This window comes from Leiobunum rupestre, chromosome 11 (assembly GCF_980474605.1).
Source record: "Leiobunum rupestre chromosome 11, qqLeiRupe1.1.hap1, whole genome shotgun sequence".
In the NCBI taxonomy this organism is placed as follows: Eukaryota; Metazoa; Arthropoda; class Arachnida; order Opiliones; family Sclerosomatidae; genus Leiobunum; species Leiobunum rupestre.
The window spans coordinates 12257110-12280904 of NC_143394.1; the positions used below are offsets into that span (position 1 = coordinate 12257110).

Genomic DNA, 23795 nt, shown 5'->3' on the forward strand with positions numbered 1-23795 from the left:
CGTTGCAAATTCTGCCCATCTCCGCTTTCATACATGCGTGGGGGGGGGGGGGGGTGAATTTTTCCGGTGCCTTAACGCGGTAATCTTCCCTCTATTTCTTTTCTATCTCTATGCATATAACTCTAGGACTCACCATTTAACTTTAACTTTATTCATTCAGAGAATTCCTGCCTTAATATCAAATCCAACAAATTTGCCAAAAAATAATTTAAAGTTCCAAATGTTTTAATAGAGTAAACACAAATCTAACCACGAATTTCTAATGCCACAATCACTATATTTAATATAATCTGTGATAAGACGCGTTTTCAAGCAAAAAGATTTTTTTTCTTCAAAATAATGGATGGCGCCACGGGTCATATGATAACGTTTGCTCGTCATTCATATTTTTAAAAACTTGTTTCGCGGGGAGCAGATTTGATTGGATCTCTAGATTAATATTCCCAACTCAATGGATCGGAATACTTCCGCCACGGGTATCACACCTCGGTTCTCACGTATCCCCCCCCGTGGGTGTGGCCGTTACCCATATCTCACCCCTGATTACTCGCATCGGCCCAAAGGAGGAACTAGAACATCTGTTTTCTCTGTATACCACAAAAAAAGGGTTATTTCCGAGTCTGCTTGGAGCCGCTACAAATAGTCGTCTGGTGGGGCTTCTGTTTTGCCATAGCCAAAGAATATAGAATATTCTTTGCCATAGCTCATTGAATTTCCACAGCTTGAAATTTTCTTTAGGGAGCAGAAAATGGATAGAGTTGAAAAACATATAACTAGTAAAAAAAGAGCCCATGTTTCAGAACTTATATCCGTTAGAGAATTTCAGTCGCACTGGGCTAGTGTTTTAGCTGGCTATCATGATAAAAAAGTCACCAAAAGGGATGATGTCGAGGAAAAAATTATGCATTCCATGAACATAAAGGACGAAAAGCTTCTGGATTCATTGAGATATGATTGTAGGCCAAAAAGTTTAGATTGTGATATTGGGGATATGACTCCCATTAATCAATATATAAGTACGTTTGATATGGAAAAGCATAGGATTCGTAATAAAGAAATCAACTTAGCCACAACAAAGTAGAACTTTACCATTCAACTTTTAATAAATAACATATTAATTATCGTTGTTTTATAGTTTACAGGAACAAGATCTGGTAAAAAGAGTTAAAAATAGAAATCATCACCTTCTCTCTGTTAAATATTGGAAAGAAAACTACTTTGACACCATAGTAAGAGTGTCATGTTTATGTTAGAATTTCATACTAAATCAATACTCCTTAGGCACTACCCAGCAAAATAGAAAATTTGAAAGATGTTCCAGATAATGAAGTCATTTTAGAAGTTGAAGTTTATAGACCAGCAAAATATGAAAACGAATTTTGTCGAGATAGGGATACACACTCATCTTATAGAAATGTCGTTTCATTTGTAAGCCTATCTATTTTCTTCTTGGTAGCTTTCTGATATAATAATCTTACCATCCAAAAAGATTTCAGACCGGTACAATGTGTTGGGTAGTCAAAAATTATCAGACCTAAAAGACACAATTAATTGTTTTTCGGATTTGATTAGTGTAAGGGGCCAAAGTGATCTCAACCAAAAACCTGGAGCAAAAGCTAAAGTAAAAAACTAAATTTAGCCCTTAGAATTTTTTTTAATGATTATTTTGTAGGATGTCTATAAATCTGGATTCATCTATATCAATGGAGTATTCTACAATGACTTTCGTGACCCTGAGAATAAGGATTATAGCCAGTAAGAAATTTTGGCCTTAACACCTTTGAGGCCATCAAATATAATAAAAAAAAACTATGGTTGAAATCAGGGGTGTGTCAAAATCCTAAGAATGACCCTTTTCTCATAACCTATTTTAAATTTTCAGGATATAATTTTGACTTAGGGAACATGCTAATTTTCAGAAAATTCAAAAAAGATTTTTTATGTTTTTAAAAAATTTATTTTTTGACCGGTAGGTGATACATTTTTTTTTTTAAATATAAAGTAAGGTCATGAAAAATAACAAGATGGTAATAGGAGGTAATAGCTTTTACGGGCACTGTAAGAAAACACATTTAAGCATGACACTAATGTACCAAAGATTGATCTTTTCATTCAATCAAAACCAACAAATTACAGGTGGTTTGTTTTTTGTTTTAGACCTACTAGTTTCTAGTACAGTTTGTCGCATTTTCATCAACGTTCAGATTATTTAGTATTTAAATCGTTCTCCCTAGTTACTGGAGTTCAATTACGATGCCTCTTTATTCTCGCGATCAGCGTACATTAATGGTTCAATTATTTTATGGGGAATGGGAATGTTAAGAGAGTAAGTCATGTTATTTAGTATCCACTATCCAGACAGAACACCAAGTCATAACACCGTTCTCCGAGCTGTTTGAAATTTCAGCCACCATGGATATGTCAATCCCAGTTTCCGTGGAGTAGGTCGTCAAAACATTGACAGTCCTGGCCTAATTTGTTGCTTACCCTCGACACAGTATCAAGAGCTCCAGTGATGACCTGGATTAAACAAGGGATTACATCTGGAGAACCCTGTGAAACCACAACTTCCATCCATTTTGAGCAACTCTTCACAAAGCACATCACGATGGCAATTAAGGAACGTCGTTATGACTTTTGTAACTGGCTGATTTTCTTAATCTACTCTTGGTGTCCGATGAATGTTCAATTCCCAGAGGTGGCCCTTTCAACTACCAGAATAACCACATGTGGCATGATTTTAATCCTCACTGGAGATTCGTTCACGAAGTCCAATTTTGACTTAACTTCCCCCTTTTTTTTGCACATCATCTGAATGGATAGAACTAGTCGAAGCGCTTACAGAATGTAGTAGCAAATGCATTGGACGACTACCGGAGGCTATGTTTCAGTATTACGGTGCAGCACCGCATCAACCTAAAGCTGTTGTAGCTTATTTATATGTGATGGATTTGGAAGTAACGGTCTTGTTCGATGGACTCCAAGATCACTAGACCTATAACCGCTTGTCTTTTTCCTCCGGTGCTTCATCAAGGTGTACGTTTACTATTACCACCCTTGAGGAACTATGATACAGGATTGAATTCAAGAAATGCTTCATCATGCTTTGAAGCAAAAGCAGGGCCGTAGCTAGAGAAAATGGCGCCAGGGGCGAGCTGCAATTTTGGTGCCCCCTAATATAATAATATGGACCAATTTTGGCGCCCCTAAACCCTATCACCCAGCCCTAGCTACGGCCCTGAGCAAAAGGAGGAAAAATTGAACCCCATCAGTAAATTGTTGGTTTGTTTTTGAATAAAAAGATAAATTTTTTGTGCATTTGTGTTATACTTAAAAAGTTCAATGTGTTTTCATACAGTGCCTGAAAAAACTATTGCCTTCAACTTGTTATTTTTCATGACCATGTTTATCAAAAATCACTTTTAGCAATCTTTATTTTAAGTATGCTCTACAACTTTCTCATTGAAGGTTTTCATATACCGATAAAAATTTATGAAAAAGTTCCCTTTGTCATTGGTATACCCTGAAAATTTCATAACTCTATTGAGAAATATGCGATGGCATAACAAATTCAGACATCCTGTTTATATTTTTAATTTCATTGATTACATCATTGGCATATGGGTATGGATAGAAGAAGTATCAGAGTTCAATACTCCTACTTCCATAATTCAGATCTCCACTCTAAGCCACTAACATTGTAAATGTAATGATTAAGGGACTTTTAGGTGTACATTCTCCCTGCATAATTGTAGTATATTTTATGTTTGTTCTCTTCATTCATAGAACCATTATTGAATGGGCTAAAATAAGAACACCAAGCATGGGTCCATACAAGACTGAAGTTATGGAGAAAACTGAATTCCTAGATCTTAATATTAGACTTAGTTATCCTTACGTGTATCAACATCAAGGAGACTGCGAACATATCATGATTTTCAATAACATCAGGATGATTAACAAAGAAGACAGTCATATGATGAAAGACTACCCAATGCCAATAGAGTATCCACATCGCTATAAAAATTTGTGTATGTTATGCTCAACTAAAGTATCAAAATGGGTAACAACAGGTAGTACACGTGCGTACGAAGATCCATTCTTCTACTGTGAAGATTGTTTTAATACTTATAATTACACCAAAGAGGGAGAGAAAATTGGAGACTTTAAAGCTTATCGTATTCATTTGTAAACATTTTTTTTTAAAGTTGTGTTTATTTGACATTGTATTAACACGTGGAAGACTCCAGTGAAACTTTGAACAAGTGTTTTACAAAGAAAAATATTTTGTCAGGTTCCGTTTCATGACTTATGTAAATGGCAAAAACTTTTTCTCAAACTGGTTTAAATGGAAGCCACTTCTTAGCATCTAAGTTTAAAAACTTTGTTGGAATGTCTTATAATAGACAAAAAATTAAAAATTTTCAAAATGTGTTTCGATGAAAAATTCTTTCCAACAAATTTAAAAATTCGAGTTTGTGTTTTCTTTACATCAATGATTTAAAGACGTTTTCAGTACATCGCACCGCCGGCATGCTCTTGCATACTAAAAACAATATAGTTAATATTTTATGTTAAGAATTAATGAGACCATAGTTCAATAGCAATTGATTTGTGGATTGACATGTTGCAAAGGTTTAGTATCCAAAGCCACTGTTTCTTGACTTTTATAAAAATAACTTATTAGTTCAACTGGTATGAAACTGTAGGATACTTTTCCTCAAATTTTCAATTCTCCAGTCACATGAAAAGTAAGTTAGATTAAATAAATCAAATTAAAACTGGTACATTTAAGAATTGTTCTAACTTCAATTGCTCATTGAACACAGGCCCTTAAAATAATGTGTTTATAAAGTGAGTTCTTAAAGTCGTAGTGGAAACTCACTGACGGAAGATAGTGATTTCTTGTTACTCAATCACAGAACAACAAAATCACTAGTCTTCCAGTCAGTAAGCCCCGTTTTCAAAGCACCATTCTTCCATAAGCAGACACAAAGGTAATTAGTGAAATAAAACAGCCTATGTATCTCACCTTTGTTGTAAAAGGAACTCGGCAGTTTGAATTTGTTGAGGTGTTCCAGTAATTGTGATGGTTCGTCTAGCTGTACCAGGCTTTGCGTCATTGATAGTAATTTCAGCACCAGACTCTCGTCTGATAGTTCGTATTCGCTGCCCGCCTTTGCCAATGATAGCTCCGGCCATCTATAATGTACCAAAAAGTAAGTTAAGAGTTCAAACCCAGTGCAATGACAAGGAACTTGCTTCATTTGGGATTGTCACTTGAGAAGGTCCACCTTGATTAAAATCTGCTCCTGGCTGTTTCGTCATCCATTCATTCATGCCACCAGTTTCCGAAAAGTCAGTCATTCCACCACTCCTCATTCCAATTTGATCGGGTGTACCTGGAAAATCAATCCAGCCTCAATAAAACTGGTTTACACACAAAGGGGGGGTTAACTGTGTTTATACCTGTCATAACGCCACCCATATATCCATTCCTCATCATTCCAGGGTTTCCCATAAGAGGGCCCCGATTGTTACCACTTTGGATGTCCATAGGCATTCGCCCACCTCCAGGCCCCATACTATAAAGAGAAGGCCACTCATATTGAGCTCAGTCCCACAGCAAGGGCTGTAGCGAGCCCGTTACTTTTAAGCCTACCAACCCTAACAATCAATGGAACTGACTATCATTTTCAAAAAAAAACAATCTTTATTTATGCGTTTATGGGGGTACAATAAGAGATGAAACAAAAAAAAATTAAAGTCAAATGTGAATAAAATGTACCAAATTTGGTTTGATGGTTTTGACAAAAATGATGGAAAAATTTTAAGACTTAAATTTTGGCCAGAATTTATAGACAATGAGGCGAATAATTCGCTTTGTTTTTTGGTAACGGTGAGGTATTAACAATCTTTAACTCTGTTTGAGTTAATCTTTGTAAAATTGAGGATACGAAACCCACCCATAATTCTGTTCATCTCGCCCACCACCACCTCCACCTCCAGCTCCACCAACAACGCCAGTATTAGCCCCGACTCCACCAGTTGGGCCCCTCCACATTTGCTGTCGGTCTTGCCCCATTTGCTGCATGGGGGCTTGTTGCTGGAATGATTGTGGATCTGGCCTTCCTCCTCCCATATTCCCGAGCATACCACCTCCGGCTCCTCCTCCACCCCTACCACCAAAACCACCACCACCGCCGCCGCCGCCTCCTCCTCCACCTGCGTTGCCAACTCCATACATGTTTCCTCCTCCCATACCTCCACCCTGTCGATTTCCCCTAGATGGACCCCTTTGATTCAAAACTTGGCCATGTTCGGGTGGAAGAAATTGTTCATACTCGTTGATTCGATCATCGCGCCAGGGAGCGGGACCGCCACCACCTCCCCGATTTCCACCACGTCCTCGGCCTCCACTGTAAAAAGAGAGACCTCCCTTGTAAATTTACCTAAACCAAAAGTACACTAGTTTACGGCATTACAGAAGCTACACCACTCAACTACATTACGACTAATAAACATGCAATTCATGCTAACTATTCTAAGATGACTGAAATAATACATACCATCCTAATAGCTTTTGAATGATTGATTCTTTCTGTTCCTCTGGCGTTAGACTTGTGTATTTTTTTATAACCGGATGTAGCAAAATTGCTCAAAACAATGCATTTTTTGGCGGGTCCTAACATATACCAAACCAAAAATGTTCCAAACTAGCTAAGGGTTCCTAACAAATCTTCGCGTTTCACATCTAAGGCACCAGAGCACAAAAAGAATATCTTCAAAATTTAAGCAAGCAAAATAAACTAGAAAAATCTGGGGGATTTGGGCCCATCGCAATCAAAAGTATACGCACCCAAATGTAAGCTTAAAATCTAGGAATTGGCGTAACTCGAGAAAAGAAACAAACTTACCGATGGCCTCTATCTCTGCCGCCACCACCTCCACCTCCTCCGCCACGACCACCCCCACGGCCACCTTGTTCTCCATATCCACCATATTCAGGAGCGTAAAAAACACTGAAGTTATGTGGATCATAAATTTGATTCGGTCCTTTAATCGGTGCCTGTGAATATCTCGTTACATTAATGAAGTCCTTCCACATAGATCATATAGAAAAATGATCCATACTTGCGATATCAAGTCGCATATTTCCTTGACACAATTGACAACTACTTCTGGAAACCCAGATATTTGGGCTACTCTTTCAGTTGAGTCTGGACAACAGCTGGTGTATACTTTAATTTGGGCACCAGTTTTCTAGCAATTTAAGAAATAATGTCTATTAAAATGGGGAGAAGCTACTTAAACTTAAATAATACCAAATTTAATTACAATAATTTTTGTAACACTCAAGACACAATCTAACTTTTATAGAAAAAAAACCTAATATATATCCGGAATAAAATTGTACCAGCTCAAAGCACACGCTTCATTTTGTTTGTTTACAAAGTACCCTCGAAATGATTGATACGAAGACTGAGCGTAACGCCCTTCGCTGATAACAATGTAAATCATGTTATTCACGCTTTATACAGGATCCCCTATTTCTTACTCTAATTGGATTTGGGAGAGGGGTTACATAAGTGAGAAGCCATACAGACCCCAACGGGGGTTAGGAAAGTAGCCCCACCCTTTGTCGGAAACAGTTAGCCTAGCCCCAGCCAACGCCCTATACAAATATATTTCTCTCCAAATTCCACGAAGCCGCGAAACATCGAAACGAACTTCGTAACGCGTACTAGAACATAAGCGAAAAACTTACTTCTCGTAGTTCTTTGATTCTTTGACCACCACGGCCAATGACGCATCCGGCGTGGCTCTGATGCAAAAGCATTCGCATTTCGCAGTCGAAACTCATCGTGCGATGATGAGAATACTATAATGATATTTATTTTAGAGACGGATGAAAATAATCTGGGCTTAATGAAACGAAAGCGATACGTACGTCCTCCAGCTTTGGAATGATGTCCATAAGAATTTCACCGACAGTTTCGATATCGGCGACGATCGTGAGAATTCTACACGCAGTCCCAAATACGATTTAAAGGAAAGAAAGAAAAGAGAGAAGAGAAATATTTGTAAATTTGTATCGTCCACTCGAGTGTTGGTGCTGCTTATATTTTGTACAGAATGAGATCCTTGGACAGTGGGGATTTTTGGCGGTAGTGGTATTAAAATAAAACTTCTTACGAAATTTACCATCGTCCACTGCGTAAAGGAGCTATCCTGTATAAATTTAAATTAGGCCTGACAAATTAATTTCTTTTAAATGGAATTGGAATTTTGAGGATGGCTAAAATGTTCTGGCAAATAACGGACGTTTTAAATTATTGCGCTAGTCTTACAATTAAAACTAAAATGGCGACATTGTTAACTAAAAAGGGTAATTTAATGCGTAAATATCATAAAAATAAAGGTAGGAGCTAGATTACGCCATTTTAGCATCTACCGTTAAGTCGGATTTAACGAAAGTTAAAATAAAATAGGACTTAAATGGTACCTAACATTCCGAATTAAGCTTAATTTAAAAAATTGAAATCTAAATTTGGTTGATTTGATTATATAAGATAGAGGGTTTCTCTAGAGAATGCATACCGTTCAGGACCAGGGCAGTCGGGCACCGTAACACTTGCTTTGTACTGTGGGTTTTCATATTGGGCGGGCCAAGGGTTCACAATCGGCATATAGGGCAGATATAAGAAGCGGCGATTTAAAAGGGTTTTCAATTGTTTCCGATAGATTTCACGGAGAAAAGAAATGATATATCAAATGTGCGGAAAAACACAAATTACGTTAAAATTATTAGATCCACAATCCAATAAAGTTAGTAAAAAATAATTAAAAATTAAACAAAAAATAAACCCAAAAATTAAAAAGTATATGTCCAAGTAGTTAACAGGAGAAATATTTAACAAAATAAAAATAAAACATAACAATAAACGCGAGTTTAAGAATATGGATTGTGGTTTTTGTTCGATATAAAAAATTATAAAAAGTACGGTCGAAGTCACATATTAAAGGAATATCATTTTTTTCGTTGAATTGTTAAATAGTTCAGGAGGCAGAGGTCATTTTGCATCGGAGATTTTTTTGTCGAAGGTCACCATTGGAGGTTCGGGCCACGGGCACAGGGCATGAAAAGGGGAGAGAGAAAGGGGAAAAATTTAAGTGATCATACTGCATTATTCAAAAATAAAGGTGTTAGTTTACTTAAGACTTATTTAAAAAATAACCTTAAAAACACTATCGAGAACTTTAAATTGGGAAATCTCCTTAAAAAGCTACCAATTTTTGATAAATATTACGCAAAATTGTAATTTTTAACAAATTTTGTCACGAAATAATACTGCCGCAAATTTAATACACAAAAATAGTACAATATACATTGGAAAATGTTAGAGGCAAAAACACTACGAAAGAAACAATTATTTAGTGATTAAAAAATAGTGAATTAAAATTAAAGCGTAACAAAATAACTAAGAAAAATAAAAAGAGGAGAAAAAGCATTCGATTTTTAGTAGAGTGAAATATACATTATATTAAAAACACCGAAATAGAGAGTGCATTGAAAAGATAATAACTTACGTCTTTTCTGAGACGATTTATGTTTGAGCCTCCTTTGCCAATGATCGCGCCAGCATTCTGCGAAGATACAAAACAATATTCATTTCACTAATATAAAACGCAAAGCTTTTAAGAGACCAAAATATATTCTACTTTCTCTCATAGATACTACAGTAGAATATTGGCTTTAGTGCGGCTTAAAATTTAGTTTATATATATTTAAGTGCAGTGGCGTAGCCAGGGGGGGGCATGTACGTATGGTCGTACGTACAAATATTTTTACTTTTTACTTTTTTTCAATGGCGTGCCCCCCCCCCCCCCGAAACAAAATCCTGGGTACGCCACTGTTTAAGTGTAGGGTTCAAATCTCCAATCAAATGTTGGGGTTTTTTGGGCTTTGACCAACCATTTACTTTGGACTAAAAACAACATCACAAATTATTGAGCAAATAAAATTAATAAAATGTCGCCTAATTCTAATGTCGTGATGTTTGCAAAAACTAAGTTTTCATTTTTAAATTATGCAACTAGGACAATAATTTGGGATGTTTTAAATTCTACTTAAAATATGTCATAGGGAAGCCACGATCAATTGTTACCTAGGGGTCGGATAGGAAAATCGCATACACTTCACACATAAAAAAAGTTTAGAAATCTTGAAATCATCATTTATATCTATATCTATATAATAAAAAGCTGTTGGTTGGGTGGTAGGTAGGTAGGTTCGTCAACCGATTTTGGCGACTTGTTTCTCGATTTTCTGACGCTTTTCGCACGCGCGCTACGGGCGCGAGCGTCGCGTGGCATTTTTTTACGTATGCTACGATTTGCGTTTTCGCATCGAGTCGGCTTCGATTTCCGATTTTGTTTTTAGTTTTTTTATTACAAATTTTCTAAAGTGACGCAAATGTCAGTTTCTAAAAATGCTCAAAATCTATCGTCCCTGAGAGTTGGGCCCTGTTTGTCCCAACACGCAATACACCCGAAAATTTTCTCTCTTGCAACCGCGAATTTCGGAGGGGGGGGGATCGTGCGGGGGTAGTATCAGAAGGCCTGCCTGTGTGTTTCGGAAACGGTGGGGGATTTCGGGTTCGTTCCGATTTGAAAGTCCCGTGGTCTCTCGGCTTACGTTAGTCGGAGGGGGGGGGGGATAGTGCGGAGGTAGTATCAGAAGGCCTGTGTGTTTCGGAAACGGGAGGGGGGGGGGGTTTCGGTTTCGTTCCGATTTGAAAGTCCAGTGGTCTCTCGGCGTACGTTAGTGCCGTGGTCTTTATACATCAGCCATTGGATACAGGGGGTTTAAAAGGGTACAGGGAGGTTTGGAACGACTGCGAGTTATTTTGGCGGGGAAAAGGGTACCACGGACATTCTCGCGTTGGACAGGGGGCGGGGAATACTACGGAAATTATCACATGTTAAAAGCGGAGAGGGGGTACCACGGTAATATTCACATGGGAAAAATGGGGAGGGGGTACACCGGTAATTTTCACATGGGAAAAAAGGGGAGGAAGGGCCTTACAGCGGTGGTTCGACTATGGGGTAAAGAGTGCCACGGAAATTCTCGCGTTGAAAAGGGGGAGAGGGTACCATGGTAATTATCACATGGGAAAAAGGGGGAGGGGTACCCCGGTAATTATCACATGGGAAAAAGGGGGAGCGGTACCCCGGTAATTATCTCATGGGGAAAAGGGGGAGGAAGGGCCTTACTGCGGTGGTTTTACTAAGGGTAAAAGAGCACCACGGTAATTATCACATGGGAAAAAGGGGAGGTGGCTACCACGGTAATTACAACATGGTAAAAAATTGGAGGAACGATAATTATCACATGGGAAAAATGGGGAGGGGGTACCCCGGTAATTATCACATGGGAAAAAAGGGGATTAAGGGCCTAACTGCGGTGGTTCGACTATTGGGTAAAGGGTGTCACGGAAATTCTCGCATGGGTAAAAGGGGGAGGATGCCTTACTGCAGTGGATCGACTATGGGGAAAAGGGTGCCAAGGAAATTATCCCATGGGAAAAAGGGGTTGGGGGGGCCAACTGGAGTGGAGCGCCTCGAAACACACAACTAGCTGAGGGCCCGCCTGTAAGGCGGGCTTCTCGGCTAGTATAAGATATAAAAGCTTCAAATTTATACGTAAATGGCTCTTAAATTTCAGGGTTGTACCCATAAAAAAAAACATGAAGTCACATCTTGCTGATAAAATTTATAGCCCCAGTAGAGATGATCAGATTATAAAAGTGTTATCTATCATTTTGTCAGCGTGCCAAAATTTGTTGTCAACAAGATCTTAATTTTTAAGAATGGGAATCCTTGTTTAATAGGTTTCCGGAGAGATATACGCGGAGATATTTCGCAGCCCCATACAAACATTCAAGATATGGCCAGTTTTTTGTTGGAAGGACCACCGTGCTTTTAGTGCTAACTAAATCTTCCGGTCGTATTTAGATAACGCATTACTTCTTATACCCAAAACGAAAAACAAGTTGTGTGTATTTTTAAATTTAAACGCTCGAATTTTGAGTAAAATTCGGCTTAATAGTTTTCACACTTTAAATTTTGGATATTTCCATAGCAACGTAGATTCATTAGAATATATTTTGGCACACTGCGTGTTAAAAATTGTACTGTAACCTTCAATAAATAAATGAAATAATCTATTGGAAACGTTTAAGACTTGAGGATTTCACTTAAATTAAATTATGGATCTTAGCCAAAAAAATGCTAGGAAGGAGGCAATCTTGGCAGTGAAATTACAAATTTGAAAGGTCAGATTTAATACTTTAAAGCTGATACTATACTCGATACTTTAGTATCACATAGGACAACATTTTAGCTAAAGCTTAAATATATTATATTTATAACCTTTGTAATTTTGTACTTAATAGGCAACATTTATTTATTCAAAATTTTACATTCTGATAAGGCTATCAAAATCTCTGGCTATACTATTTGTACTTGAATTTTTTAGATAAATAGTGCCGATAATTTAAAACCGAGAAAAAGATGTATTAATCAGTTGCGGGGAAGGAAGGTTTTTCTACTACAAGAGGATTGGAGAGATACAAAAAATAACCAGGATCGCATTTGATATCCAAAGCCCATTTTTGAAAGCAACAGAAGGGGCGTGGTTTATGGAAAAATGGAAGCGAGTCTTAGCCATTGTACCAACTAAGCCTTGGCCGAAATATAAAAGAAAAACCCTCATTAAATCTGATAAACAAAACCCAGTGGCAATAAAAACTATCTCTTCGCAGAGTTCATATATATTTCTAAGAAAAAAGGAGACTCCGCTAGGTGGCGTGAGAGTGAGCGAACGAGCGGGGGAGGAGGAGGGGGAAAAGGAAAAAATAAGAGTTCGCTGGTAGGAGGGGAGCGGCTAAGTAAGGTTTCCATAGCAACGCTACAATAAAACACGAAGAGATATCGAACCAAGGCTTCGCGGGAAAGGTAAGCCGAAGGACGCGTTGAAAGGTGCCAGGTGAGTAAGGCTAACAAAGCCATATATGACGGGGGAGGGGTGCCAAGAGCCCCCGAATGAAAAGAGACGGGAGTTTTGGTAATCAATATAGCGTCACATCGGCAATTTGAATACTTAATACAGCAGGGGAAACTCCAGCGCGTTAAGCCTTGGCTACTATGGGCGATAGCCTTAGCGTGTCCGGCTAATGACTGCTTACATGCAAAATACATTTAACGTACCTCGCGCCACCCTGCACCACTTGTTTAGGCCATTTCTATCCCCAGTCCGTTGACAATCGCGTGATTGGGTTTATATTATTCAGTGTAAAAATGGGGGAAACAGCGATCTTACGCCTATAAAATGGGGTAAGAATTGCAAATCGTTAACGATTTACCCCAAAAATACAATGTAGCATTCGGGGCAAGTAGACTACGTAACAGATGGGGTTATTTTTTTTCCAACGTCTAACTCTTTCCGTTATAATCGACACGCGACTAGTTTCGGCTTTTTCCATTTGACTGCTCTCTAGATCACCCCGATCAAATATCGAGTCTTCCATTTACTGCACTGAAACCCTCCTAGATCACTGCTCTCTAAGCAATATTTTTAGCGCGTTCAGACGTTCTTCGACAGCTCAGAGCATTTTTTTTTGGGGTGTTCCAATTCAGCTCGGGAAAGAAGCGATCGAATCTTTGAAACATGTTCCATTTCTTTTCTCTCGATCGGGGCGAGATCAATGACGTTAGAGATTGATTCGGAGCGAATTTCAAAGAGTAAAATGAAAAAAAAAACCTAAACGATTCATTTTATATTGTTACCAAAAGCCACAAATATGCAAATAATGTAACAAATTTCATTGGTCGAATCATAAATTTAGTTTGATTTAGGGTTGTAAAATGTTTCAGCAGACGATATCAGCCGAGGAACATTGGCAAACAGGCTGGAACGCGAACATCGACGCAAAAAACAATTAGGCCTAAAGTGGATTTAGACGTTAACGCTCACCAGCACTTACGGGTTTTCTATTTGGTGGTCGGTATTAACGTCACCTTTCTATTAGAAAGTGATACAATTGGCAAAAATCAGGTCTACATTTTAAAGAAGTAAAGTGGTTTAAACAATTAATACTGGTCTTGGGCAAGTGAAGTAGAATGCTTATTTAAGTTGTAAAATGTTGCCCACCGATACAATAATTGCCGTTTTGTACGATAGCACATCGTTAGATAACTCAATAGAAACGAGAAATTAATTAGCCAGAAGCCAAAAAATCTTCAAGCCCACTGAGGAAGCCTTCAACCATTTCCGTTGGACATTCTAATACGGCTAATTTTAGTGACCATTTTACGAATGAAAGTGTCAAAAGTTGAATATATTTAAAATTAGGGATTTCCTGCGATATTAGGTGTTTTCTGTCATTCGATAACTTAAACGAAAATTAATTATTATGTGATCAGATTGGCATCATCAATTCACCAGTTGGTCTTGCTAACTTCCAAGCTTTTTTTATCATGTGCGCTAAAATATTTAATAATAGGTTCAAAACCAGGACTAAGGGTGACGCCAGAAATGTTATTTGATCACCGAGAAAAACGTTTCCCCAGTAATGGCGCCCACAATTAAACTTACAACTCGTGGCTTCAAATTAAAAGTTTAAAATCGTTACCTTAGTTCCAAAACCAGGTAACTCAACTAGATTGTTTTTGAGTTTTTCTTATGATTATTTTAATCCTTCATTTAAGAGTAAAAATAATTAAAAAAAGCGCTCCTGAAAATTACAAACATCGATTTTTTTGTCATTTTAAAAAGTATAGTAACTCAAAATTGATGTACCTGGTTTTGGAAATAAGTTAGCGAAATATAAATACTTTTTTGGCAAATATAAAACGGGCAACTTTAACCATAGCGCGTGATCAAAGTTGACCGTGAATGAATTTGGAAGCAAAATGTGAAATTTACCTTGCTTTGAAGCAGAAATCTGACGTCGAACGCTCTGCCGTTGCCTCGCCTTCGTTTTGTCTGTTGGTCATCTTCTTGTAACGCCTCACTGGACGCTGACCTTTTCATATTTTGACCTTCGGAGAGAAAAACCGCAAGAACGCTTTAGGACGCAAAACGTTAACCACACAAAAAGACGCGCAATATTATCCAAAAACGCACACTATCTTCTCGAAATGGCTGAAATCATAAATTAAGAGCAACAAGTTAAGGCTCGCTCGGACGCCTTACAAGACGATTAATTGGTGCCATTTTACAGCCCGCAAAAATTCCCAAAGAGGGAGCCATAAGCGTTACTAACGAAACTACACGGCTCACGGATAGAAATGATACTTGGAAAAATTGAAACGCGCGGAGTTCGAAATTCGTCATGATCCTTATACGTTACGCTAGACGCGTAAAGTGGTAAAACATCAAAGCCAATTTATGTAGTAGTCTCTAAAGAGGGGGGCAAACTAAACCCTTGGGGATTTCCCCAGAAGGATAGGACGCGTAACGTTAAAAAATAATACAGGGGTTTCGTATATATCTTTTTCACCCCCTTCCCCCTCGATATCAAGCGAAACATTTGTTGTTGCTAATGGCGGGACGTTGTCGCCATGGTAACAGTCAGTATTGGCGGCAGGGCTGGACCGGGGCGCCAGTTTGGCTTTTTTCGAGCAAAGGCCTAAAAGTAGGGGGAGGAGGAGTTTTCAAATCGTCTTCATCACGCGATCGCCTTTCGTCCACCGCTCTCATGTTTACCTGAGAATTTTCAACCTAATGGTTTAACCGGAGGGAAGGCAGCGCTTTTAAATACTCCCCCAGCTGGGGTTTCTATTGACTTTTAGTAGGAGCCCCGTATTTAGTTGGTACTACTTAATATACAATTTATAAAACGACAAAGGCTTATCCATAAAATGAATTTACGTGTTTAATCGAAATTACCCCGGGATCGATGTAATTCATAATGGCGAACCCCTTCAACCCCCTTCGGAAACAAAAAAACGCCTCGCTAAATCCCCTAGCGGTCGACACGAGCATTTTCCCTACAAAATTTACGAACTTACTACTGGTCAATATGCGTCATTAATGACGGCATTGTACGGGGTTTATTTATTTCTGGACTAAAGCTTACGGCAAACATTAATATTGATGCTTTATTACGGTTGATTTTTTTAAACCTAACGACTTGTGGCGATATCTCTGAAGTGCAACGCTACCAGTTGGAAAAAAATTACGAAGACGCTGTTAGAAGATGACGTCATACGTTTAAGGGTTTTCCATGTAAAATTCAGTATTCTAAATCTGAGATCAGGTACCCGAAAGCCTATAAGGTTGGTAAAAATCATAGAAAAGCGCCCTATGTCGACGCGTTACTTAAGAGGAGACGCAAAAAAAAAACGTGCGAAGAAGTACAAAGTTATGGAACTCTTTTAGAGAGTCAATTTGGTACGAAATCTTCGCGAGATTGGTAAGAATTTCTATCTTCTGACTACTTTTAAAATCAAGAATCTTCTTTCCGATTTTAGGCATCCGTGTTATAACTTAATATAAGTGAATTGTTAATGAGAATGACGTAGGAAAAGTGGCGTCGGGGCGTGGTGAACAACCCTACCGCCCTCTGGTGCCGAGAGAGTTAATCAGATCTACGCGGGGCATACCTATAATTTGAGCCAAGGCCTCTATAGCAAACTCGCGAAGCCCCCTAGCGTAGCTTTTCAACTAACCATCGTGCAAATCGTCGCGCCTACCACACTTCAAAAGCGCTGAAAACGCGCTATACGGGGTACTTGGATAATTTTTCTACAGCGCTATCATCACGTTGGTGAACCACTCGTAGCACCTCCGCCCAGAAAAGGGTCTCTTTTATAATAAAAAAACGACGCGCATGGCGATGAAGGTACTTTAGTAACGGCCTCCAAAAAAATCAATGATTACGAGCATCGCATCAGAGCGACGCGAAATTATAGTTGCATCACAGTTTCATAGATGGCGCCGGCGTGCTATACCCGCGGAAACCAAGGGGACGCCCTTGTCGATGAAACGAGTACCCTATAGCTTTTAAAACTACGTCCACTAATTACAAAACTATAACACGAGCCGGGGAAGGGGGAACAACGAAACGCGCCTACTTTTAAAAAAAACGTTTATCGACATCGCTGTGAATAACGCGTCTTTAGGAGGAAACGTTGAGAAACAAGTTCGTCAAGCCAGAATAGTTACATTTTTAAATATTCGTCTGCCAAATTTAACGACTGGTTTGGAGGTTAAAAGAAATCGTAGAATAATATTTTTAAGTTTCTAAACGGAGCATGAAGTTCCATATTTATGGCAGATTAACGGATTTCGGCCACAATATTTTAAGCAGTAGTAGGATAATTGGCACTAATTACGATACAAAATTTTGGCTATGACATCATTATTTTAATAAAACTACAATGATTACCCCTCATGATTTGAAAAACGTCATGGCTTTAGGGACTCCAGGGTTTTTATAAACTGCCAGAGAATCAGTTTAAAAAATTCGGGCCTTATTTCATCTAGCTCCTCTCTTTATTCATGTGACTCAGGCATAAATTCTCACTCCCCAGTCCCCACCCCAAAATTCAAAACGATTCAGTAGCTCTTTAAATTGTTAATAAATGTATTATTTTTGGGGCTCAGAAACCCCCAGTTTTTGAATAAATAAACTATTCCTCCCAATTAAAGGGAATATAACCTGCAAAGCAATCTTTATGAAAGACCCCTTCAATTTTTCAAATTTCCCTGTACAGTGGCGCCAAACATTTTTAATAATATGGAGTTTTGTCCCTTTAACCATAGACAAATATATTTAATATATTTCATCAACGACCATACCTCGTACTACGCTTGTTATCTCTTCCTAAGATAATTCGGCCGGGAAAATAAAAGAACGGAATACCCTACTTTGGTAATACTAACGCGCCATCTATTATAAGAAAAGATAAATGCTTAGTGCGAAATTTTCTTTTCACCCGTTTCGAATATAACGTCAGTGGCGTAGCCAGGGGGGGGCAGCGCCCCCGAAACGTATGGTCGTACGTACAAATACTTTATTTTTACACAATGGTGCCCCCCCCCAGAAACCAAATCCTGGCTACGCCACTGTATAACGTGTTGCCAGAATCAAAGCAAACTTAATTCAATATTTCCATCTGGCAACCGGGTGTTTCGTTTTAAAACTCGCCCGAGGAAAATGCAAAGTTAATACCAAAATGCACTGACGTTCTCAAACGTCAAAGACAGCTATGACGCAGTAAAAGAGGGCCCTTAAAAATCGAGAGAACATTGGCCAAAACATTTCTGCCCGCAAACGAACGAAGAGCGAGTGTGGCAGAAAAATGAAAAATCTATAACAGCGGTGACTTTTTTTGCCCCGGTCCAAATACTTGTATATCACGGACGCAAAAATTGAAATAGAGAACTGTAGACCGTACTGGGCAAATCGGGAGGGGGGGGGTATAATGTTACCATGGAAACGAAAACACCAACAAAGCGTTAACGACTTTTAGAAGAGATATTCGAATAAGGGAAAAGAAAGTTTACAAGATAAGGGGGCGGAGAGGGTGGCTCGAGAAAAGCGACATCTATTACCGTTAAAATACACGCCGAGATGTATCGCCGTCACCTAATAGCGCTAGATAGCGCGGGAATCGTTGCAAATCAGTGCGGAGGAAGTGTCAGGTAACGTCTAAGAGCAAGACATGCATGTCCAAAAGCACGGTTTTATTTCAGACCGATTTTTCACTATGAAAATCTGTTGTAACGATCACGTAAAACAGAAATATTGTTTATAGAGAAATCTAACAAGTCGCTTTCTTTTTCGATTTAATATTAGGTTGATTAAAAAAGCATTTTAATTTTCCATTTTGTGATAGATTAAACTAATCTGAATTCTGGTATTTTTGTTTAGTGTTATTTTGATATCTAACCATAAAACAATAAAAATTTAGATTACAACCACCTTGTATCAAAACTCTTTTTTTAGAGTTTAACAGAAGAGTTTCGGCTATTTTAATGGGACTTAAGGAAGTTAATTTTTGTATTTGGAGTGTGAAAACTTTAAGATTGAACGAACTTCAATTCTTTATACAGGACCAAGTTGGAGCAATATTGAAATATTATTCCTTACTTTGGTATTCGGGTTGTACAAACTTAAAACCGATATTAAATTGGAATTAGACCCCGGCGCCGATCGTAATTTTTTGCGCCGCCGCCGATATTTTCTCGGCGCGCCGCTGACGGTTTAAAATATTTTTTTAACAGGGCTACCAGATTTTCCGTTGATTTCTTTGCAGCTTTAACAAGAATGTGGTTCTTTCTTTATCACATTTCAATTATTAGTTTCGTAGTGCAAATAAAAGACGCTGCCGTTAAATTTTGGATCTACGCCCCCGCCGACAAAAAAGTCGGCGCACGCTAATCGCGTGGCCGCCGTTGATGAAAAAATCACCGGGTCGCCGCCGAAGGTCAAAATTTCGCGGCGTTGGGGTCTAATTGGACTATCTTATTTCGTATCTACAATACAGGGAATTATCCCCAACTAATGGTACAGTGAAACATTAGACGTTACACTGTTAAAGAAAAATTGGACATTTAAATTTAAAAAAATAAGAAAATACTAATAAATTTAACTTGAAAAAGAAAATTCTAATCACTAATACAAGGCAAAGGCAAAAGAAGTGCAAAATAAAAATGTAAAACTGACCATCTCCCATGTCGTTCATAGTTCAGGAAATTGCAGGTGGGGTAGATTCCCGACCGATAGCTTGTCCAGAATGAAAAGAAAAAACGGCAACTTCCGGTACAAAAAGCGACACTGTCTTTGCGGCGCCGGTTTCGACTTGACACCAGAGAGACGCCTTCAAGGCTTGGAAGGTCCGAACTTGAAGCCTCCTTCACTTCCGTTTGACCTGTGGGCAGTAAAGCGGGCTTATTAAATGCCTTCTGGACAGAGGGAGGGAGGTAAGGGGGCGGTTATAACCGAGGGAACCATTTTGAACCCCGCTTCAGCCTTCGGCCAATCACAATCTTACCCGTGTCGCCGAGTTGTTGCAATGTAAATAAACCTAAACAATGTCCAAGTTACAGGTGTCCATCCACCCATGAGGTGCTACAGTCCGAGGGGGTTGCTTTAAGACAATGGCCGAAACATATTTCATCCCCTTCCAAACAATGGTCCGAGCGAGTACCATATCAGACGGTTTAATTTTACAACAATATATATACACACCCCTCGAAGTCCCCCCCCCCTTAAATTAATGTGATGGCCTATTTGGGGCCTTCGTAATAGACCCCCGCGAGAGGGCTTGTTTTTAAGACGAATTCGGACACCTCCTCCATCGTTTCCCGTCCCATTAAAACGCGTCAAAAATATCCAACTACGCAACGCGTTGTTTCTTAGCAAATCTAATCCACTGTAAGGCGCCTCCTACTGACCAATGTCCGAACTAGGTTCTAATAACAACGCTACTTCTGATTGGATAAGGTATCAACAGGTAAGTTTTACCCCCTTGTCGCGTTTACACTTAAGCATATATTAAAATACCTCACCCCACCCGCGCTACGGTAAAATGTGCCGGGTAGTAATATGGTTTCCATGGCAACGACTAACGCCAAAAATCAAAACAAATTCAACACGCAACTTGCAAAGTCCTAAAAATGTCCCAAAACTGACGCGTTTGCCGAATTCTCAGTATTACCCCTTCCGAACCCCCCTCTCTATAATTGTACAGCCCTTCGCGACGTTATTAAACGTTGGCGTAAACTAAGGGGAAATTAGCCGTCAAAGTGCCGCCCGATAAACCAGCCGGGGCTCTTTAAAGATTTATGAAAAATCCTTCATTTTATTTTGCGAAGCTTGGCCGTCTTTCAGTTTGGCGATAAAGTGAAATATGATCCGACGACCAATTTGTATTCACGTATTTTTTGACTGCGCCAATGGTGGGAGTCTTTAACGTTTTGTTTGGCCTGTGAAATATTACAGATATCCCCAATAAAAATAAATCAATGAAATCTAAGATATACAACTATATCCCAATATCACCCACAATTTGATATATTCCTAAAATCACCAACAATCTGATTTATTTAGTAAAATACCAAGTCACCCACAATCTGATTTATTTAGTAAAATACCGAGTCACCCAATTCAATATATTCCAAAATCAACTGATATCAATAATTTCATATATTCCAAAATCAACTGATATCAATAATTCCATATATTCCAAAATCAACTGATATCAATAATTCCATATATTCCAAAATCAACTGATATCAATAATTCAATATATTCCAAAATCAACTGATATCAATAATTCAATATATTCCAAAATCAACTGATATCAATAATTCCATATATTCCAAAATCAACTGATATCAATAATTTCATATATTCCAAAATCAACTGATATCAATAATTCAATATATTCCAAAATCAACTGATATCAATAATTTCGTATATTCCAAAATCAACTGATATCAATAATTTCATATATTCCAAAATCAACTGATATCAATAATTCAATATATTCCAAAATCAACTGATATCAATAATTCATTATTTTGCCCAAAAAATCTACTAATTTCTTGAGAATGGATCAATATTAGGTTAAAATACAGTTAAACAGAACCATAAAACAAAGCAAAACTAGCCAAGTAAAACGAATTCATTTCTAACTGGCTGAAACCCGTCGATTAAAGAGATTAATTTCATTGTTGCCACAAGAAAATTTAAAAATAATTATCTAAAGGTCCAGTTGAATCAGGGCAACTGTGCTTTGCAAAAATTATCATCTGCAAAGAGGAACAGTTATAATAGGAAGGTGTCACTCAGTTGGAAAAATAAATACAAATTTTTTAAAGATTGGAAAATGCTATAACAGAGAAAATGAAGTGTTTGCATTTCCGCTACCATGGTAACTGAAATACACAAACAATTCTGCAATTTTACAATCAGCAAAATTTGACAAAGGGGGGAAAAATTAATATTATTATAACATGTCCTATCCCCCTTAGCGATGTTGAATATAGCACTTAGCCATAAACAATATTAAAATTTTAAATGACAAATCTGTAAATACATTTGAATTTACTTTGGGTAACAAATTTTTTAATTTATCCTACAAAGATCAGTAGAAAACCGAATTTTGATATTTTACTCTACCCAGAGCTAAGTATTGTTTGTAAACTTAATGAATTTTAGTATAAAGATGACTCTTTGGATTGTTTTAACTAAAAACTTTAGATTAAGTTGGAATTAAGTTTAAAATTGACCAGAACGATTAAAGAAGTAAATAGTCACAGAAATATTAAAATTACAAAAAAATTAATTGTATAAAATGAAAAATTAAAATTATTTTTTTAAAAATCAGAATTATCAAATGAAAATAAAAATTGAAAAACCCATTAGTGCATAATTTTTAAATTATTTTTAATTCTAATAAGGCATTTTTGACCCCATATTTCATATCGGTTATAAACCAACTAGAACATTAGGGAAAAATAATTCCAAAAATGTAGTAGTAATACCAAAATGTAGTTATTATTAGAGGTAGGAGTAGTAAAGTAGGATTTGTTCAGCATCTACACACATAATCCACTGGCTCAATACAGGAGGGGATCAAGGTTATTGCCTGATAAGATTGTTTATTAAATAGGCAAAAAAGATGTAGTTTTCTCTTAGTTAGGCTAAGAGTGGATAATCACTCACCAGGAAATCTCATTACATATTAGGGAATTACATTCTGTTTGTCTATACTAATGATGGCAGAGTGCCAATAGTATAAACTTTACTATGGATTGTGAAAAAAATTGGAATAAAAGTAATTTGTAAAGACAAATGGGGATGCAAGTCCAAATTCAACACAGAAAAAAAATTACTCATACATTAATACTATGCAAAAAAGGGGCAGTTACGTGGAAAATAAATTACAGCCACATTAAAACCGCATTTAGATATACACATAAATTAAATGAAAAGATTTTGATCTAATGCTGTACCTGCATCAGGTTTATAATTTCAATAGTTAATATTTGTAATTTTAGATCGACTCTACAGTACACTTACACTGCTTACCATGGCAGGTGTTCATTGAATTTATTTTGAAATTTAGAACTACAAACATATCCTTGCTACACCTATATAATCAAAAATCCACTTACTCTAAATGCATTTGAAAAAATATTCTACTACTGAATTGATTAGTTAGTAGTAATAGGCCTACACATTAAAAAAATAGGCCTACTTGACGCGTCTCAATCAGCACGTAATGTTTCGCATTTATTAAAATACCGGTAAATAAAAAAAACTTTTCTTTTTACATGGCTAAGCCTTGCCCTTGAATCAGAGCTTAGTTTCTGCGAGGAATTAAGACATATTTCCTTGTAAAGCCAAAAAGCAACGGCGCGAACTGGTGTTAAGCCTAATCAAACGCCCCATTGTTCGAGAAAGAGCGGGCGAAAGCGGGAACGCTCTTAGCAACAAGCCACCGGCATGATAAGCAAAAATTGAGCTTACGCATTAATATGCAATTAAAACTGGATCTAAAATACCTTTGAGGAAAATGGAGAGATAATTAAGTAATCGAAACTTACCGTATTTTGAAGTTTCTCGTCGAAAAACCTCGGAAAATTTTGATTACAAAAAACACTCTTAACGATCGAACACCACAGCGCCGTCAGTCTTTGCAACGAGACTACAAGAGGGAAACGCGATGCGCGTGCGTAGAAAAATAAGTGAAAATACTTTCATTTCTGTGGA

The 23795-nt window shown here is 37.8% G+C and overlaps 2 protein-coding genes across 4 annotated transcripts; one reads left to right on the forward strand and one right to left on the reverse strand.

Moving 5' to 3' along the window:
* Positions 1-707: 707 nt before the first annotated feature.
* Pbp49 (proximal sequence element A Pbp49) lies at positions 708-4234 on the forward strand. 2 transcript variants are annotated; one of them, XM_090162482.1, is made up of 6 exons: positions 708-1077; positions 1136-1229; positions 1282-1428; positions 1490-1621; positions 1673-1755; positions 3787-4234. In XM_090162482.1, the coding sequence occupies exons 1-6, from the start codon at positions 749-751 to the stop codon at positions 4190-4192; spliced, it is 1191 nt and encodes a 396-aa protein (XP_090018608.1). In that variant the 5' UTR covers positions 708-748; the 3' UTR covers positions 4193-4234. The 2 variants fall into 2 exon arrangements, with proteins under 2 accessions (XP_090018608.1, XP_090018609.1); XM_090162483.1 differs by lacking the exon at positions 3787-4234 and adding an exon at positions 1883-1960.
* Positions 4235-4398: 164 nt separating this feature from the next.
* On the reverse strand, positions 4399-23777 carry HnRNP-K (Heterogeneous nuclear ribonucleoprotein K). Of its 2 annotated transcripts, XM_090162481.1 has the most exons (13): positions 23630-23777; positions 19740-19944; positions 14990-15105; positions 9592-9648; positions 8602-8645; positions 7952-8024; positions 7769-7882; positions 7135-7263; positions 6918-7069; positions 5470-5585; positions 5263-5402; positions 5033-5202; positions 4399-4546 (listed from the first exon to the last, which is right to left on the reverse strand). In XM_090162481.1, exons 2-13 carry the CDS (start codon positions 19756-19758, stop codon positions 4513-4515), a joined length of 1164 nt encoding a protein of 387 aa, XP_090018607.1. In that variant the 5' UTR covers positions 19759-19944; positions 23630-23777; the 3' UTR covers positions 4399-4512. The 2 variants fall into 2 exon arrangements, with proteins under 2 accessions (XP_090018607.1, XP_090018606.1); XM_090162480.1 differs by lacking the exons at positions 4399-4546; positions 5033-5202; positions 5263-5402; positions 5470-5585 and adding an exon at positions 5707-6419.
* Positions 23778-23795: the final 18 nt, after the last annotated feature.

What these genes read in the sequence shown, in the direction of transcription:
- Pbp49 (XM_090162482.1), top strand. Translation starts at nt 749, where the DNA reads ATGGATAGAGTTGAAAAACATATAACTAGTAAAAAAAGAGCCCATGTT. An exon ending in AAAACTACTTTGACACCATA is followed by an intron (nt 1,230 to 1,281) that starts GTAAGAGTGTCA and finishes AATACTCCTTAG; the next exon opens with GCACTACCCAGCAAAATAGA. An exon ending in GAGAATAAGGATTATAGCCA is followed by an intron (nt 1,756 to 3,786) that starts GTAAGAAATTTT and finishes CTTCATTCATAG; the next exon opens with AACCATTATTGAATGGGCTA.
- HnRNP-K (XM_090162480.1), bottom strand. An exon ending in TCATTCCAAAGCTGGAGGAC is followed by an intron (nt 7,883 to 7,951) that starts GTACGTATCGCT and finishes ATATCATTATAG; the next exon opens with TATTCTCATCATCGCACGAT. An exon ending in TATGCGACTTGATATCGCAA is followed by an intron (nt 7,070 to 7,134) that starts GTATGGATCATT and finishes AGATATTCACAG; the next exon opens with GCACCGATTAAAGGACCGAA.